Here is a 19,502-nt window from a genome sequence, read left to right on the forward strand (position 1 = left end):
CCTCCTATATTGACTAGCAGATCCAACTATATTAAAAGTCTAATACTGAAGTATCATCTTTTTCAGTGTTAGCATGAAGGTAAATGCTTGCAAAATATTTCCCTAGAGAAAATGATAATATGTTGGCCACATAAGAATGCTATAAAAGTCAAAGGAGAGATCTGAGAGGCTGAGGAAGAAGAGGGGTGAGTAGCACAACCAGGCCAAGCACCTGCCCCTTTTTGCATTCTGTTCTAAAATCATCATGAAAAAGCAGTTTCTACGAGAAAAATCAGATAATCCATACAAAGCTGGTTGTTATTACCAGGTAACCATCACTTTTTTCAGCTAATGGCCCAAGGTGAAGGAAAAAAACTGTTAATGCTCTAATAACAGCTTGTTAAAGGCAGCCATGATTGACTTTGAGGGAATTATGAGCATAATAAAATCTTCAAGGAACATTTATTCCTTCACACAGGGAGCCTGAAATTAAAAAGAAGACAAAAGTTCCTGAGTTTTGGAAATTTCTGACATGCTTTCTCCCAGCAGAAGAAATGGCTAGAAGACATTCTGACAGGCTAAGGGGGAAGACAGACATGGCTGTGGACACCATTGGAGGCAAAACTGATGAGGTCCATCTGAATACAGACGGAGCTCTCTGCCCAGGAGATCTAGTAGTCTGGGAGCAGGACAAAGAACTGGCATCTTCCTTGTCTCATCCTGCATTCTGCACCCTCTGCTCTCCTGTGGCTTTGAGAAAGCCATCTGGGGCTCGACATTTGAGTCTGCTCGTGTGCCAAATGGAGAGAAACTGCACTGATCTACCAAACAGGAGGGAAAGGTCAGGGATGCGTGTCAAGCACATGAAACATGAAAAGTAGCGCCTTAGCCCTCAGTGCCTTCATATCCCAGGAAGTACACACAGCATGCTTTTATTTATTAAGCACTGTAAATTCCAAAATACTGAATAACTGACTCAAAATTTAGTAGATTAATATTAACCTCTTAGTATTAGAAGCATATTGAAAATACACATTTGGATTTTTTTTTTCACATGCTCTTTGGTCTCTGACCCTTTCAGAAAGCCTGAGAAACATTCTCAAACTTTTCTCTGTATCTGTGAGGACTGCAGATATACTTGTGTTAAAAGAAACTTCCCTTCTTCTTCATTCAGTGAAGATTACTTACAAGACAGAAGAGTGTCTGAAAGTCCAAGCCTCTCAAAGAACATGAGTTCCATATGTAGGTGGGTTTGCGTGTATTTTTAGGCCCCACCGGAGTTGCAGGGATTTTCAGTGAGGTCAGATTTTCACTCAAGGAATCCAGCAGCTGGAAGTACTTACAGACCACATGCAGGAAGAGGACAGCGGTGTCAGAGCCCAGGCTGTTCTCTGCATACGCTGTCACCTGAAAGATGCCAGCGCTTTTGTACACGTGCCGGATGCCGTTCTCAACAGGGCTGAAATTAGCATAGGATACTGCAATGCCATCTCCAAAATCAAGCTGAATGTTTGTCCTCTGGAGATCACCCTGCAACAGAGAAGGTTGGATTAGGAATCTGGGCTGGTAAGAGTGATTAATATTGCCCTCTACCCCACTTCTCAGTTCCATTTTATTAGTATGGACACAGACTCATAAATTTACCAAAAAAGCTTAGCTTTGTTCTGTCAGTTGCCAAAGGGGCCAGACTTAAGTCAACACCAGATAATTACATACTAGCAATGCTTAGAATAGCCAAACATTTATACCTATAAAGAGATGTTATTCCCTGATCTTGAGTTTAGAGATTTTGGGTGGGCATAATGCCAAACATGCATGTATCAAGGGAACCATATTTGAATCATCTAAATCAATGCATGGCTGAGGTTCGTGTGTCACTGAAGTGGCCAGGGCTTTACACAGCCTTTTGCTGAATGGGCGGTGTCCAACAAGTACCTCCACCAGAGGCAGTGAGATGGGGGGCACCACACTGATGGATGGCTAGATGCTGACTGGAGAGCAATTACCACATGCACATGGGAGCATCAGGAATGCTCTAGAGACAGGACAGTGGTTAAAGTAGCTCTCTAGTATGTTCCAAAGAAACAGAACCTAGTCACTGAGATGCTGTAAGTCTAGTCTAAGTTAGTTTTCCAGGTGTCCTGTATAGTCACTGAAAAAGAAAGAGAGACAGCAAGAGACCAACACATCCCATCCTGAGATAACTGAGACAGGTGGCATGAATCATCCTTCTGCAAATATCCATCCCTGTACTCTGATGACAGAGAAGCTAGATGACTAGTTTCACCTAGACATGTAACTTCAGGATGGCTGAATTTATACAGCTTGAGTCCCACACTGAGGACTGACAGTTTTTGTCTAATGTCAGTCAACACAGAGATAGGGCCTGGATACACCGGAGAATTGAGTAGATGATGAGAAAATTCCTTCTAGGATTACTGTCAATGACAGCTATTAAATGAAGGATGGAACAATAGACAAGAGTTTCCAGCATTGCAGGTATTGTCTAGAGGCAGCAGCTGCACTGTTTTAATTTAAATCATGCTTTAAACCACTGTAGTTGAACTGTAGAATTGTCTGTTATTTCAGCTTCTTGGAACCTTACTTTATACTCATCCCCAGCTGAATAAAAGTAACGCAAAACAAGGCTAATTGAAACAGAGCTAAAGCCCACTGCAGTGATTTCACTAAACTGAAATAAAACTGCACCTCAGATTAAATATCTGTAGCTTTCTGCCTATGTATAAGATGTGTTGGCCCAAGTAATTTCCTTTCATGAAAGGCGTCCACTGTATTCACTATTGGTGAAAATAATATGACCTTTTGGAGATGCTCCTAGCCTCAAACTGAAACCAATCCCTAGATGTATTGAGGATAAGAGTGAAATTCCAAAGTAATAGGAAAAAAGATCCTGGTCCTGAATTTAACTTTTTTTTTTTTTTAATAGGAAATTCAGAAATATTTCTTGGCCATCTCATAAACCCCATTATAGCTGTAAATGCACAGGGTCAGGGTCAAAGCTAACGTATGGTTCCAGTACATACTGATCTAAGGGAGGGAAGCAACCGTGTAACTCACAGCCAGTTCTGAGGTACCGCCAGTCTCTTCACAGCCAGCTCAGACCCTGCGGGGTCCTGCATCCCCTGGGCTCACTGACAAAGACCACTGAACTCGCAGATATCACTAAGGCGTCTGGGCCAGGTATTGCACAAAACAAACCGTGACTTCCGAGAAAAACTGTACAGATGAGACAACGGGAAAAGATTGCCTGGGACAACACACCCATGACAGTCCCTAAAAGTTTTAGAGCTGACAGCACCAGTTTTCCCCTGAGCAGTGATTTTCAAGTTGACCTGTGTGCGGCAAAACATATGGTTTGCAGACTAAATTCTGGCTATGAACCTCACATCCGAAAGTGATTTTTCATATGGTCTGAACACATTCATACGTAGCACAGGTCCGTTTTGGATCATGACTTCTTATCATCCCAGGACAGTCAGGATAAAGCCAGAATATTGGCTGGATCATGGAAAAAGAGGTCCTTAAATCAGGATTAAATAGCTCATGGGCTGTTCTGACCCAAGTGATCAGCAACTGAGACCAAAGGTGCACAACAAAGATTCCTGCAGAGATAGAAACACCCATGAAAGGGCAAACGGTCCCAGTCATTCCTCCCACTGACTCCAGACACACAGGACCTGCGGTTTTACTGGCAGTTGCCATCAGCCTGCGTAAGTGGCAGTGGCAGCGCTGACACAGGCAGGACACTGTTCTGCTCCTGGTCCCAGTCCTGAGAATGCACCTGATCTTGTCCTTTGGATGGAAACCTGGGAGCACAGACAAGAAGCCAGACTACACTGAAGCAGGTCCCCTGTGTGGATGATCAGGACCACAGCATGCCCCTCAGACTTCATCTTCCTCATAGGCTACACCTGCATTAACAAATTAGTATGTAGGAATGGTATTTTTCAGATGTCAGTTTGCCTTGAGTGTATACTTGGAGTCTTCTGGTACACGCCCATATTAGCAGGGTTATTACATGTCGTTTTTAAAATACAGATATTTGGTTATATGGTTAGAAAAAATACAGTATAAACCAAAAAGTAAACATAGATGACTAGAGTGGTAGTGACACTAAATCCCATCTATAATATTGAGCAGCCAATAACATCCTTTTGACAGAGAGTTAAGTCACTAAAAAATTCTCTAGCAGGGGTAAAATTACACTTTTTGGATATGCAGTTATTTGATAGAAGTCTCCCAGAGCTTGTTAAACCTTTCAAAACCACTTCTCAAGGGAATGTAGTACAACCACAAGTTCATCTAATATGGAAGACACTCAACAGGAGATAAAAATTTGATCTGGACTAGATTCATCACTGATGACCTCAGGCTGAAATCTCTTGAACTCATCACAGCAGCTCCTCTCTCATGCCTTACAATTATCTTTTCTATTTCCTCCTTGCTTCTCCAATAGGATCATATCTGAAATGAGAAGGTCTGAAGTGGAGAAGCAGGAAGAGGTTTTTCATGACTGAACAGTAGCAATCATCTTTCCACCCTATTACGAGAGTTGTGTCTTCAATGCAAAGCCTGCCCATCACACTAATCCTGTTTTCTTTCTCCTTTCCATACTTCTGTATCCAGTATATAAAATACTAAACCAAGTGTGCTAGCTCCACACACGATGCCAGATATTCTGGAGTCTATGAATATAAATTAAAAACGAAATGGAGGCATTTCAAATGGAAAAAAAAATCATTGCTCTCCATATTTATACAAAAGGCAGAATTTATTGCTTTAAGTCCCCTAAACTACCGAAAGGGAATGAGCTAGGGGCTGTCACGAAGATTGGAGCTCTGCATACTGAAATCAGTGAGCAGGCGAAGAGTAGTGGAATGAGTGGAGATGAGTATTGCCCTTCAAAGTCATCTCTCCATCAAGACCAGCATGGGAAAATTTTCTTGCTTGGAAGCCACAATAGCAAATTGACGAAAACTGTAGAGACAGAACAGTGGTTGCACTTTTGGCCTTCTGAAGCTAAGAGCCAAACTCCCACTGATTTCAGAAGGACTTTATTTCATCCAACATATGCTTGGGTCAGGTGAGAGTGGAATGTATATACATGATGTATTATATTTTTGTTCTTTCTAATGAAGCTCTCAAATTGTTTGCATAAAAATATGACATGGATGTGTCCATCTCTTTCTATAAACACAGTTTAGCAATCTTCTAGCAGATGTGCAGAGCTCAGATACTTGCTGAGGCTTGTTCTTTGAATAGTCACTGCTTGACTTCTCGGCTTACTTGCAATTACAACCCTGTTATAAAGCTTTGCCATCACCTTGTGATTACTGAAAGAGGGAATCTGTGAGATGGCATAAACAGAAGACAAGAGTTCAGTAACTGGAACTGCCTTATAAACAACCGTTTAGAACTGAGGGGAGTCTGCGTACCCTCAGAGGGGAGGTGGGGATGCACAGAAAAAATCAGGTGCAAAACCAGATCATAGATCTGGTCAAGAACACAACTCCATACAACAGCAATTTGGCAGTCTATTATTTCTTTGTGCTCTCAAACTTGGATTAAAAAAGAAAAAGGTAAAAAAGGGTTCTTATCTCCTCGTGTTCCCCTGCATGTATACACAGTCCAAATCACAGTCCAGCCCCATATTTCTAAAAACAGCAAAATCAGTAGTCATTTTGCATTTCTTTGTATGTTGTCCTTGTCATGCACATATTCTGAATTACCACTGTGAACAATAATACTGAAGCTAAATCTATAAATCCTGAGAAATTTAGATTTCAGTTAACTATGATGAATTCTTCATTTAGCATTGGACAGCATAAAACTCAGTCACATCAATATATTGAGGGTGTGTACTAGAAGGCAGAAAGGAACTGATCAGGGTGCTGATCAGGGCTAGTCTGAAACAGTAAGAAGGCTGAATGGAGACCACACATGTCTCCATAATAGAGCTTGCAAGACTGCTGTTTGGCTGAGATAGTGAGTGTAGACATAGGTGCAAAACAACCCATCAGGAAACAGAGACCAGAGAAGGTGGAGGGAGGAAGGAGTTAATGTGTATACAGCATGGTATGTAATAATTAAGACTTCTACAGAAATGATTTCTTCCAAATAATGAGGAGTACTTGATGAAAATTAATTTGTCTCAGGTTCACACTGAAAGACTGGAATACGTTTTGCCAAAATCAGTGGTGTGGTGTGTTTTGGTGTGTGTTTTTGTTTTGGTTGGTTTGGTTTTTATTTTGTTTTGTTTGCTCGTTTGTGGTGGGGTTTTTGTTGGTTTAGGTGGGTTTTTTGTTTGTTGGTTTTGGTTTTGCTTTGTTTCCCCTCCCTTTTTAAATGTCTGTTCTTTAAGAAACAAGTGCAACACACAACTCTCTGTGGAATGAGCTGTTCACGCAAAGACGTGTTCTCAAAAATCATCTTCCCTTAGAAAAAAAACTGTTTCAATGAAATGTTTTTCTAACTATCCTTATTTGTCAACAAAGGACATAGAGTGAATGCCCTCGCATATTTATTCAGCTGCCTCTTCAATCTCTAAAGCCTTGTAAAGACTCCACTCTTCATCTGCCTTGACTCCTGCCTTATTCCCCATCTGTTTATCATTCTTTGTAGGCAGCAGTTCCGCTTGAGTTCCTTAATAAATTACTACTAGATTCCTAATTTTTAGATTATGTCTGTTCTTTTCTGAACTCCCACTCAGTGTCTATACAAATCGTCTTACCATGTCAAGTTTGCAGAATATAAAAGAATCAGCCAGGTAGACAAGAACTCCCCTTTGTGTAAAAGCAGAGCATGCATAAACCTCTGAGGAAGTACGTAAAGAGGCCCTGTCAAATTAGTATGGTCCCAATGAAACATTTAGTTACTATATAAGAATTTAAACTAATAGAAGTGTGTGTGTTTAGAAAAAAAAATTAAAATATAAAACGAGGTATCATGAGAAAAAATTTCTCCATGGCAGCACGCTCAGATTTACAACAGCTTCTTGTATTCTTGAAGATCTAAGTTGCCAAAGGAGGCTGCTCCTGGGACTGGGAGGGGAAGGGACACTAGGTTTGCACTGTTTCTAATATTGTTTCCCTAGAGACCTGCTGCTGGTTGTTGTCAGAGGCAGCATACTTCAGAGGCAGGCATCTAGTCTGTCCTGGTGTCATTATTCTTATGTTCATGACCACGACACGTCTGGCTCCCAGCTGCCTCCAGCTGCTGTCCCAAAATGAAGTACACAGGACAGAGTAGATGACAAAATGTACTTGTGGTTCTCCAACATCACTTCACACCCTGGCTGCCCCTCCTGAGATACCCAGAGATGTTAGAAGTGAGGTTGTGAGTTGATCCTTCTGTTTAACAAGAAAATAGATTTAACGCAAGCCACTGTGGGAGAATCACTGTTGGACCTCCAATGACACCTTCCATGGGCAGTCAGAAGCCAGCAGGCAAACACAGCTGCTGCAAACACAGCAGGGCTTTTTGTGGTGCAGTCACATATATCCCTAAACACCAAATCACGGACCAGAACAGGCATAAGATCATCTGAAAAATCCACCTGTCAACCTGAATACATACTAAGTGCCTTCCTTAGTTATTGAACCCTCCACCAAGCCACAAGCCTTGGTGACACAGGCTGTGTCATACATGTTTGCTGAACAGAGGGGTACCTGTTTCAGAGAGATTGCCAGAAGTGCCTCAATATTTTGATGCTTCCGGCACCAGCATGTCCTGGTGTCATTTATGCTACTGTTGGCTACAGAGGGAATTGTACCACATTATAAATAAAACAGATATGGGCTGGGGAGCTCAGAGGTGGTTTGAGGAGGCTTAATTCCTACTGCAAAACAGTAATGTCCCTCACTGCTCCCCATGAGTCTGAAAATGTTCTCCAGTGCTCTTAACCTTTCCCAGCAAAGCTTTGGCTAAAGCTTTTCATCCCAGAAACAGAATTATTAAGCATAGAGACACCATTTCTGCCTCACAAAGTCCATAAACTGCAGTTCACTGGAGGTCACAAGAAGCTAGTGGGGAAATATATTTTTGAGCAGATCAATCTTTCTTCAGCATCAGCTTCATCATCACAGGTAGACAAGAAAACTGGCCACATATGCCTTTGGCTTGACCCAATGTGACTGGTTTGTGTGTTTCACGTATAGCCCTCTTTCAAAAATTCTCCTGAATCTCAGGAGTGTTCATCATTTCATGATCCCACCTGATCGCTCTTCTCAGCAGCCTGACAGGTAAAGGAAAAGAGTGCCAGCCCTATCACACAGCGCAAGGTTTGCTGAGCCCACTAACACACCTCTTCCATAAGTATGATGAAGGTGGCATTGTGTCCCTGCTCTGTGACCAACTTTCCATCATTGGTGAGGATGTGCAGTCCCCGAGGTGCTTTTCCAGGGCATTTCTCCATCTTAGCCATGTATTTCTCTTGCAAGCCATCTGTGCAGTTGTTAGACACAATCCTTCGGTACCTGGGGAACGTAACAAAAGGAGACTGGGCTCAGGAGGTGGGTGGAAAAGTTTTTGTTTTGTTTCTCCATATTAATACATGCGCTATCTGCTTGATTCCCTCACTGTATGGAAGAATCAAAGAAATCTAATGCTTTATTAAATTGGAGAAAGCCAAACAAATCACAATCCAGACTTCCCCAGAGATTCTCAGCAGCATCACTGAGAACAGACACACAATGTGGAGGTGAATTATTTTTCACTGCTAAAAGGTAGAGAACTCCCCCAACTCCCCATGCCTGCAGGACTGTGCCCTGCATTCCAACTTTTTAATTATGCTTTTTATTACATTTTATCTGCCTCTACTCTGCTAGAAGACACTTGGAATGATCTGCCAAGAGCTTTGTCCAGTCCAATTTTAAAATGATTCAAGGAATGGGTTTTTCTCTTGGCTCTTCTTGGAACAGATTAGCTAACTAGCAAGACACTTGACTATTCCTGGTGTTGTTGAGGGGGATTAACCCTTTCTAGTAATGTGACAGTAAAAATACAGTATTGGTTAAAAAGACACAGACCTCAACTATTCCCTTATTGCTCTCTGTCAAGAGGGCTGCAAGCAGTCACCCTGCCCAGAGATCCTGTAATTACGTCCCATATTTATAGCAACCTTTCCGCTGAAAGTGGGTCTCTGAAGTTAGAGTGACTCCAGATTCCCAGCAGCATCTTTGTTCAGCCACCCGCATCAACTGGCCATGAAAAACCCCATCATAACAATCGAGCATACAGGACCCATGACTCAGAAGCAGCCCTGCAAAGTCTTCAGGGCCTGGACTGCCTGAGAAGAAACATGGCAATTTTGCATCAGCTAGTGCAACCAGAGTTTCAGAGTATCCCCCACATGACAGAATAGCACGTGCAAAGCAATACTACCGTAATAAACCAAGACTTGCAATCTGTTCTGGGTAAAACCAAGAGAAACCAGTACATGTAGCTGGCTTGAAATCTCAAGGCATTGTATATACAAAGTGACAATGGTAGAGGGAAAAAAAATTAGGCTAAAAATTGCTCATTTCAGCCACCCCAGAAGCTGTTATAAATAGAAGCTGTAAGATAGGAAGAGGTTCGACAAAAAACGATGTGAAATACCTTGAACCTGTCCTTTTAAATGTTCATCTGTCTCTCAGATAGACCTTCTTGATTCGTGTTTTAATTTTGCAGCAAAGGGGAGCTCCAAGTCTAGGCTCCAGGGATCATACATCACTTGATAGCAATACAATATCTACATGTCACTTATGTTAATGTGCTTCTCCCTGCCTCTGAGGAATGAGACAATGTTCCATACAGATGCTGTGGCAAATATTACCTCATGAATAAGACTGGAAAAGAGCCAGGTGGAATGCAGAGAAAAAAAAGAACCATCCAGGTTATCCTGTCTGCTGCAAGGTCACCAAAACCAGAGAGATTGCAAGGTTCACTTACCCAGTGCTGTTCAAGTAGCTCTGACCAACGCTGCAATCCTTGGAGAGGGAGGACGGGCTGAACCAGAAGGCTGGGACACACTGGTTGTTGCTGTGCCTCTCATATCCATAGTCACTGCAGAGACAAGTCATGAGTGCATCACCGTACCCATTCACTAGATTTAGCTCAGAGTTTTAGGTGACATTTTTGTTCCCCAAAGCATGTGTGTGTTGGTGGCTCTCAGCTGGATGCCACAACATCATGGATTTGGCTTATTGAGAGTTTGGGAGGCAGGAACACAGTTCACAGAAGGTATGTGATACTTGTCAACACCAGAACTACCAATCTTGCAGAGTGCTGGAGGACTTGTGTTTCATTTGGTAACAAAACACAGGCAGAGATTCAGAAAGAAAATTGTATTGCTATTTTTTTTTCCTATTAATCTCCAATAATTTCACTTGTTGGGGTACTTTTGGTTTGCTTGCTTTTTGCAGTCTTTGCTTTCATGACAAACCAGGCAAATTCCAAGATCTAATGCCACTTTTTCTCAATGAAGCAGTTAACAATATAAAACACTAGGAGCACATCCCGAACAACTAGCCAAGATATGTATATTTATGTGTGTTAATGGCCTCCCCACTCTTTGACTGAGCTATGACTGGCCTGAAAGAAAACCATAGCTGATGTTTTTCTAACACTAAACTGAAACAACACAGCCAACTTGGTAGTCTAAAGATTACATGATACTGTGTTACATGGGGAAGGTAATTCAGGGTACTGATGCTTCCCTGGACCACCAAAGATTGGAAGAGCACGCAATCTCATCCAAGACTTCTTTTTACAGCTGCTTTTGCATGCCAATACAATGATGAAGCAATAGGATTGATCCAAAGATTTCCATAAGTTTTAATAGGTTCTGGATCAGATTTTATGCATAGCCTTTATTGGAAGACTGGATTCAAGGGGCAAATAAAAAAGGATTCTGGATTTTTGACTGAAGCAGATTAACAAATGCCAACAAACTAAACCTCTGTGGAAACATAGACTACAGAAGCCACTGCCTTGAAAGCTCTCTGCACCCTTTAGGACAGTCTGAGTTTTATGCTTCCCCTATTCAGAGTCTGAATTGCCAACAGAAAGTCTCTAGGAAGAGCTTTGGTGAGACAAAATTGTGCTATGTTCCCAGTGACCCAGGCTGCTGCTGTTTCTTTTTTCGAGGGCAAAAATTCTGCAAGCTACTCTAAAAGGTTTGCAGATTCCCTAATGCTTTTTCTCTCAACATTCAATTTAATCATTCTCAGTGGGTTCAACCTGCACAGTCGAAAATGCCTGGCAGTGACTTGGTAATTAAAAATATTCAAGAGGAGCTGTACTTTGCCCCAAAGAAGAAAAGAGCTGCATAAATATTTAATAAAATTAAAGACAACATTGCTGTATGCCCTCAAGGTTCTGTGCTTGTTCATTAACTTCTGGTAAATGTATATTAAAACCTTGCACACTGCCCACCTTCCTTCTCATAAGCCCCAGGGTTTGCATAAGTTAAGGAAATAATCAAGTCCAGCAGCTGCGCTGTCTTTCTCAGGAAAGCTATCTTGACAGAGTAAATAAAGAAGCAGGAGGAGGCAAAAGAAAGATCAGCAAGCATTTTAATAACACTTCTGAGCTCCTTCTGCCATTCTCTCTGTCAGAAAAAGGCCGGGGTTGCTTTTGGAAGTGACTGTGAGGGTTGACAAGAGTCACCCCTGATCTTGACTCATGAGGATTTGTTGAACAGGGGCCTTGGGTCATGGTCTTTGCCCCCTAAATTCAGATCAGCCTTATATCTAACAGCAGGAAACAGATCACACTGCAGCATGAGGCAGATAGGGACAAGGGTGCTGTGACCAAATGGGAGGGACACAGCCCTCCCAGCTTGTGCTGCGGGGCTCCTACAGTCATCTGTGCTGCCTGTAGGCAGGTGTCATCACACCTAGTAGCATGGGATGCTCTGCGACCAGAACCAGCCTCCAAACCTACTTACTAGGGAAGCAGAGGGCCTGTCTGTTGGGACCTGCTGGTCAGTGTTCTCACACAATCCCAGCTGCTCATTCTCCTCCTTTCCCTGACTCTGCAGAACCTGTGCAGTTCACACACAAGAGACAGGCCAGTCAGTACTTCCAAGAACAACTGGCAATTGTGAACCACACCAGAAAAGGCTAAGTGGACATCTTTCCTTTTCAAAAGAACCAACTGAAAGAGTTAGGAGCTGTCATTCCAGTTGTAGACACCTACAGGGGGGATGTATCTCCATAAGCTCCCTGCCTAGAGCCTTCTTCCAATCAGCAGAGAGAGAAGGTACTTCTCAGCACCTCCCTGTCTAAAATCAACATGTAGAAGGCGGCAGATGAATCATATTCCATAATAACCTGTATCTTGCCACTGACTAAATAACTGTCTCATCCTTTAGAAGTCACAAGTCAGAGCAGATTAAGTCCACCCTTCCTCTTTGAAAATCACTTTTAAGGTCATAGAATAGAATAATAGAATGGTTTGAGTTGGAAGAAACATCTAGTTCCAATTGCCCTGCCATGGCCTCAACCTTCCATGAGACCAGGTTGCTCAAAGCCTCATTCAACCTGGCCTTGAACACTGTCCGGGATGGGGCATCCGCAACCTCTTTAGGCCACCTGTTCCAGTGAAGAATTTTTTCCTTATATCTAATATAAAGCTGCACACTTGCAGTTTAAAGCCATTACCCCTTGTCCTGTCACAACATGCCTTTGTAAAAAGTCCCTCTCCAGCTTTCTTGTAGGTCCTCTTTAGGTGCTGAGGTGCTGGAAGTCTGCTATAAGGTCTCCCTGGAGCCTTCTCTTCTCCAGACTGAACAACCCCAACTCTCTCAGCCTGTCTTCATAGGAGAGGTGCTTCAGCGCTCCAGTCATCTTTGTGGCCCTTCCCTGGACTCTAACAGGTCTAACAGGTCCATGTCCTTCTTATATTGGGACCCCAGAGCTGAATCCAGTACTCCAGGTGGGTTCTTACAAGAGTAGAACAGAGGGGCAGAATTATCTCCCTCAACCTGCTGGTCACGCTTTTTTTGATGCAGCTCAGCATATGATTGGCTTTCTGCGCTGCGAGAGCACATTGTCAGGTCATGTTGAGCTTTTCATCAACCCATACTGCCAAGTTCTTCTCCTCAGGGCTGCTCTCAATCCATTCTCCACCCAGCCTGTATTTGTGCTTGGGATTGCCCCAGTTCATGTGAAGGACCTTGCACTTGGCCTTGTTGAACTTCATAAGGTTCACATGGGCCCACCTAATCAAGCTTGGTGCCCATTTCTAATGCTGCTAGTGTTTTATTCAAACCGACTGCCTCACACCTTCTTCCAGTCAGCCCTGCAGACTGGCATCAAAACTCACCCTTAAACTGAAGCTCATTCTTCTGATTCACTATCACCAGCTATACTAATTTTGCAATTGGAAGTCAGCTAACAATTCTGTTGGCAGTGCAGTCTGAAACAAAAGCCAGCCTGCTGTCCTCTAACTGCATTTCCTCTGCAGGACTGACAAGGTTAACAGCAATATTCTATCATTTTAGTGGGAAAGTTAAGCAAAAATTATACTGAACACATGCAAGGAACCTATCGATTGAAAATGTGTATTCTGATGCGGACCCTTTTCAAGGCAGAATGGCACTTGAGGGCAATTTAGCTACCACAGTTTTCCACTTACAGCTTAGAAAAGACAAGCTTCACCATGAAAATGGAAAGCTGGTGAGGCACAAAGCAGGAAAACAAAAAAAGAGAAAAAGAAATTTAAAAGAGCAAATTCATAAGCATCTCTGGAGATTGGTGCTTGGTTCAGCTCAGATGCATATACCAATGCCAAGGGCAGATACTGCAGGGTAAGATAGTTTGTTCATCCTGCAAGTTCCCATGATGAGAACAAAGGGGAAAGATCTCCTGAGTCAAGCTAAGAAGTCTCAGATGTAATTTTGGCATTAGGAACAAATTAAACTTCCATCCAGATACGATTAAAATCTCTGCTCTATATCCCTGAACCTCTCTTAGAGCCAAACTACTCTGATATTCAAGAAAACATTTTGGTCTATATTTTTAATTAATTTTTGCTGCATTTCAGCATGTCCATGTTCTAAAAAGAATTGTAAGTCTCAGCTGGTCTAAGTCCAAGTAAGTGTGCAGATGTCACGCTTCACACCTCTTCAAGAAGGATTTGAAGGTAAGTGACATTTTCAGGAATCACACCGATACTGAATCAGACACTGATCCTGATAACCTACTATAAAAATGAAAATGTTTTCTCAGCTGATCTACTTTCAAGGTATTTTGAACTCCATTTAAATGACTTTCGGATCATTTAAGTTCAAACATCACAGCTATTGACACTCTTAAATCTTTGAAATATTGCCTATCAGGAATTCCCCACAGGAATTCCTTGTGCAGAGATCCTGACTGTTATGCATTCTCCTGTCTCCTATCCCTGGCTGTAAAACAATGTCAAGCAGTGGTTCCTTTTCCCCCCATTTTATTTTTAAGCTGCTTTCAAAGTGACCTTAAAGCAGGTTGGAAATTATGGCCCCATGAAGTTAGAAGCACCAACATTTATGCAAGACAAGTAGCAACATGTGTCAAGGGTGGGCTGGAGAGTCATGCTACAGAAGCCCTTTCAGAAATTTCTCAACATTGCTAAAAAGAACAAATGGTTCCCAGGAATTCAAAGGAATAACAATAAAAATGTGCATGTTTTGCTAGGTTGTTCCGTAAGTATTCAATGACCTTGGAAGTGAGGACACAGAAATTCCCTCTTTCTCCTGTAAGGGACATGCTTTGGACCAGAAGAGTCTCCTGGCTGTCACTCTTCCAGAATAATGGACCAAAAAAATAGTCAATCAGTACTTATAATTTTCTGCTTTTGAATTCCAGGCTTAGATTTCTCATGGAGATTAACAGATGAAGGGGTCACCTCTCTCACAACAGATATGGGGATCACATCTATGCTATATGGTACGATCACAGCCACAAAGCTGCATGAGACCCAGTTTCTCTCCAAGGTTTTTTGTCTGGCCTCTGCCAATGTTACAAGACCAGTCCCTGCAAAAGTCCCCAGAGTCACCTACTCACCACTCGAAGTCCCCTTGACTGCAGACACATGGTTCAGACACCACACTTTGGGAGTAGTCTCGACCGAGGGAACACTGCGCTCCAGGCTTGCGTTTTTTATAGATCTTTCTCTCTCCCATGACACAAGGCTCCCCCTTCAGCAGCCAAGGAGCAAGAGGAGAAAGAAAAACCAACAGTTGTAGTGGCAGTTGGGCCCTAAATTAAGCATTTTGTCAAAAAGACAAAAGAGGCAACAAAAGCATGCAATTACCACTGGGAGAGGTAGGAGCTAAGAGTCTAGCTCCCTTTTGTGGCTTTGCAAGCTCAAAAGCCACCTTGGGAGGACCCATGAGTGCAGTGTGTTCAGCATTGAGTTGGCATGCTAATGACAATGTGCCCAAAATGCCTGGGTGCCCAAGCCATCACAGGCACCCAGTTACGCCTTATTTCAGAAGGCATTCACCCATGTATCTAGCCCTATGAATTATCCTGAAAAGATAATGTGGATGTACTTCAGGGTTTCTTCCATATGTCAGATGAAATCTACTATAGGAAGAAGTGCTCAAGCCTTAAACACAGGGCAGGGACAAAGTCTAGGTGTGAAACCCAGGAGTCCTGGCTCCCCTCCTCTTTTCTTGATACACCTGGCTTTGATATAGACCTCAAATAATTTTGATGGTGTGTTATACTGGGCTTTTTGAACACAAAGTTTTCCAAGAGCACTACTGGGAGCAGCTATTCTAAAAAAAAAAAAAATCACATTTAGGTGAGTTGCTATAAACAGAATTTTCTCTGATGCAGACATAATTTGTCTGCATAGAAGTAAGAAAAAGAGAAAACTCTTAATTGAAACACTTCTCTTTCCCACTAACAGTGATTCCCAAGATGGCTGCCTGGTTATACATTCAATTTTCTTCCATTTAAAGTATTTTCAATTGTTCAATTCTATTACTTCAGTTATCTGGCACATCCTTGCCAAATTAATACTCATTTCTAAATCATGGATTTCATTCAGGAATATCACAGTGCCAATAGTTCTGGCTCTAGTTATGTTGCCCTGCAGGGAGTGGGACATCATACTGGTGGCCAGTAACACATAAGTAATCTTCAGAGGGTATTGAGCTCTCTCAGTTATACCAGCTTCAGGACCTAAATATATCCAGCATGAAAATAAGCTAAAGCATATGAAAAGCAAAGCATGTCCCTTGAATGAAATGAAATAATTTGGTCTTCTCTGGTGTCTTTTATTCAAGGGGTCCCCAGAGTTTTGCAGAAACCTGCAGGACCTGCAGGATGAATAAATGTTTTTATTTTCATTTTTGAGTAGGGAAAATAGAGGCAAAGTGAAAGAAAATTATTTTCATGAGTCACCGATGGAGCTACAAAGAGTTCAATGCCTCCTACAATTCAATCACAAGGTGAGGTTTTACATTGCCCTGAGCACTGAGGGCAAAATGATCCAGCTGGCGCAATAGAACATTTTCATACAAAGAGAAGTTAACAATCTCCCTAACTTGCCCACAGAAGACTAGCCCCATGTTTATTAATGCACATGCTTCAGGCCAAGTAAAGCATCAACAGGTTAGAACTGTGACTTGATAGATGCAATAAATCCACATGCTCTACTGAAAAGAACAAATATATTCCTGTCTGGCAACACAGTATGGGAAAAGGACCTCCCCTCATGCCCTCGGTACTCATAGAGAATACCTGGTTGTGTAGATGCCAGGTTTGGTAGTCATCCTTGTTACACCTCCGGCTGAAGAGAGGCTTGTAGTCCACCTTGACCAGCTGCCATTCAGAACGGAGGCTGAAGTGCCCAAACACTCTGAGCATGGGAGAAGAATAAAGAGAGTCAGCCAGAGATACGCTTCCATTAAGCAAATAACTTCTCATGAAACTCAGTTGCAGAAACCAATACGCGGTCTTCAAGCTTGATGCCAGAAAATGTTATTCAGTCATAAATAACATTTTCCTGTTCCTGTGACATCCTAGGATTGTTTAGCCTTTCCCTGACTCTTTGTACAGTCGTGTTGGACAATCTTCCATGCCCCTAGTACTTAGCACAAGGGCCCCAAATCTAATACAGACAGCTAGGTATCACTCACAACAATAAAAAAACAGACTGGAAAGTAATGTGTAAAATGTCAAGGAAGTTATTTGGATGAATATATGAGTTTAGTTGTCTAAAATCAAAAGCCTTTCTTAGATGACTCAGTTTCTTTACTGCCAAGCTTTTATGTTGCACGAACTTAGCACTTAATGAGTTGGAAAGGAACACCCGAAATAACATATTTGGGATATGGACTGTAGGCAAGTGACCTGCAAAGATAGCAGCCTCCCTCCCTCTATATGTACTGAAACTTGAATCTTTTCTGACACTCATGAAGGAGCAAATGTCGCTGTATCACCCTTATTGCGAGATTTAGGGGGCGGAGAAAGAATGCTTTGTTTTATTATAATGAATCTTTCACTCCCCTTTTTTACTTAAGCTGCTTACGAGATTTAAGTTTTTGTTGTTTTAATTATTGCAGACTAAAAACCAATGAGACAGATAATTTACAAATATCCCTATGAAACCAAAAGAGAAACAAAAGAGAAAACTTCCAAGCACTGACTGCAATCCAGATCCTGCTGTGTTCCCAGTGTGCTGCCATTCTGTACTCTAGTTCATCTTAATTTACACTGTAATCACACAGGGTTGTAGGCTTTGCTCTTCCTTCACTGCCCAAACAAATCCTGTAGACTGTAGCTTGCACCAAAATTCCTCTGCATTGTGCTGTTTTTCATGAAAACAGAGACCATCTAGGAATTGGCCGTTCTCCCGTTTAGACCTGTCTCAGATCATAGGTATCAGGGAGAGAGCTGAGAGCCTGGAGTTGTGGGTTTGCTGTGGACATGTTTCTGTATCCAAGTTCTGCCTCACAGAGGCAAGCTCCAAGAACCTGACAAGAAGGGGAGAGGATACAATACAAGAGGAACCTGTGACAAATGCATCCACAGGTTACAAATGAGTAGGTGGGGAAGGACATGTCTGTAGGAATGGATTTATTACACAGCTTGTTGCTGGACCTTCAGAACATTTCTTAGTGTAGTCCTAATTGTGGGGTACCAGTGATAGAAAACACCACCTCATTCAAACAAAGCTACAGAAGAAACTGCAATTCCTTTTCCTCAACAGAGAAGGCACATCCTGGACCAAAATCATCCCATGAAAACCATATCAATAAAGGGTGTCAGGGAACTCAGTGGGAGAAGAAAGGACTGGGAAATATAATAGCACAGAGCGGGGATGCAGAACGCGTCTGAAACTGTACTCAGGTAGGAGTTCTAACTGCAGTTCCCGTCCCCGCTGTCCCTTGGCACTGGGTAAATCCCACCAGCTCATATGCCACAGCTGCTTTCAGCACATACTCCTACAGGGTGCACATCTGGTCACAGTGTTACCACACAGCTGGGCAGCTCTCCCATGAATCCTGCTTGCCCTGGGTGTGATGCATGACTGAAATGTCATTCCTGAAAAACAGCAACTCAGCAGGCAGAATTCACTCAGTCGAACAGATTTACACCAGTTCAGGATTTGACCTGGGTGTTTCTTACACAGAAAATGTAGCAAGAGGAGGGGAGAACATAATCGAACACAAAAACTTGCCTGAACCCAGAAGATAACAGGGCTGGAGAAATCCAACACTTTGGCAGCAAATGCATCTCAAGGGAAATGTTGTTCTTCAGATTGACCCTTAGCTAACTGTCCAGCAAGAGAGCAAAAAGCTTCTTTGTGCTTTACAAAAATCACCAGAACCACTTGCTTTTAAAATCTATTTTAAAAAGCTTAAAACCCCCTCTACCATTGAAATTCTTCCATGATAATGGTAATTAATGGAAAAAACAAGGTTTCCTAATTGGAAGGCAATATATTAGCATTCCAAAAGCACAGAGCATTAGCAACTCTTTAATTAAATGATTTCAAAGAAGATCTTTGTATATAATTGCTATAATTTAGATGGAAACAATACTACACTAAATGTAATTAGAGGAGTGTGAACAGACAGGGATGTTTTTCTCTGTGCTGCAGAGATGGTTCTGGGTCACCTGATTCCTAAAGTAGAAACTTCCCCCCCGCCTCCCGCCTTGCAAATAAAAAGCTTCTTAAGCCTGATCAACCATTGCGATGCAGCCTTCAGCAATAAGAGCTGCTCATACGCAGAGCAGCCAGCAAGCAACTGCATCCTGAGAGCACTGCTTACCAATAATAAATGCAACGCAGACACCTACAGCACTTTTTGATTGACCAGTCAACATGATGATGGTTACATTACATTTCAAGATAATTCTGCTGTGCATTTGAAACTTCTGTGAGAGCGGACAAACATAGTGGAAAACAGTGCTATGTTATCCGTGGGGCCCCACTGGACTCTCAGTTTTCCTTGGGAAGTGACTGAACTCCTCATCTGTTGTGGAATTAAAAATGGCTAGACAAACCACCACAGTGAA

The 19,502-nt window shown here is 42.3% G+C and overlaps 1 protein-coding gene across 1 annotated transcript in view; it reads right to left on the bottom strand.

Moving 5' to 3' along the window:
* Positions 1 to 19,502, bottom strand: part of SORCS3 (sortilin related VPS10 domain containing receptor 3) — a 293,071-nt gene that overhangs the window by 18,956 nt on the left and 254,613 nt on the right. The window contains exons 15-19 of the mRNA XM_065638696.1: positions 16,719 to 16,836; positions 15,030 to 15,163; positions 9,931 to 10,044; positions 8,303 to 8,474; positions 1,323 to 1,509 (exon numbers count right to left, since the gene is read on the bottom strand). Of these exons, the coding sequence (XP_065494768.1) occupies positions 1,323 to 1,509; positions 8,303 to 8,474; positions 9,931 to 10,044; positions 15,030 to 15,163; positions 16,719 to 16,836 (725 nt within the window). The remainder of the gene's footprint in view (positions 1 to 1,322; positions 1,510 to 8,302; positions 8,475 to 9,930; positions 10,045 to 15,029; positions 15,164 to 16,718; positions 16,837 to 19,502) is intronic.

Source organism: Caloenas nicobarica, chromosome 7, assembly GCF_036013445.1.
Source record: "Caloenas nicobarica isolate bCalNic1 chromosome 7, bCalNic1.hap1, whole genome shotgun sequence".
Lineage (NCBI taxonomy): Eukaryota > Metazoa > Chordata > Aves > Columbiformes > Columbidae > Caloenas > Caloenas nicobarica.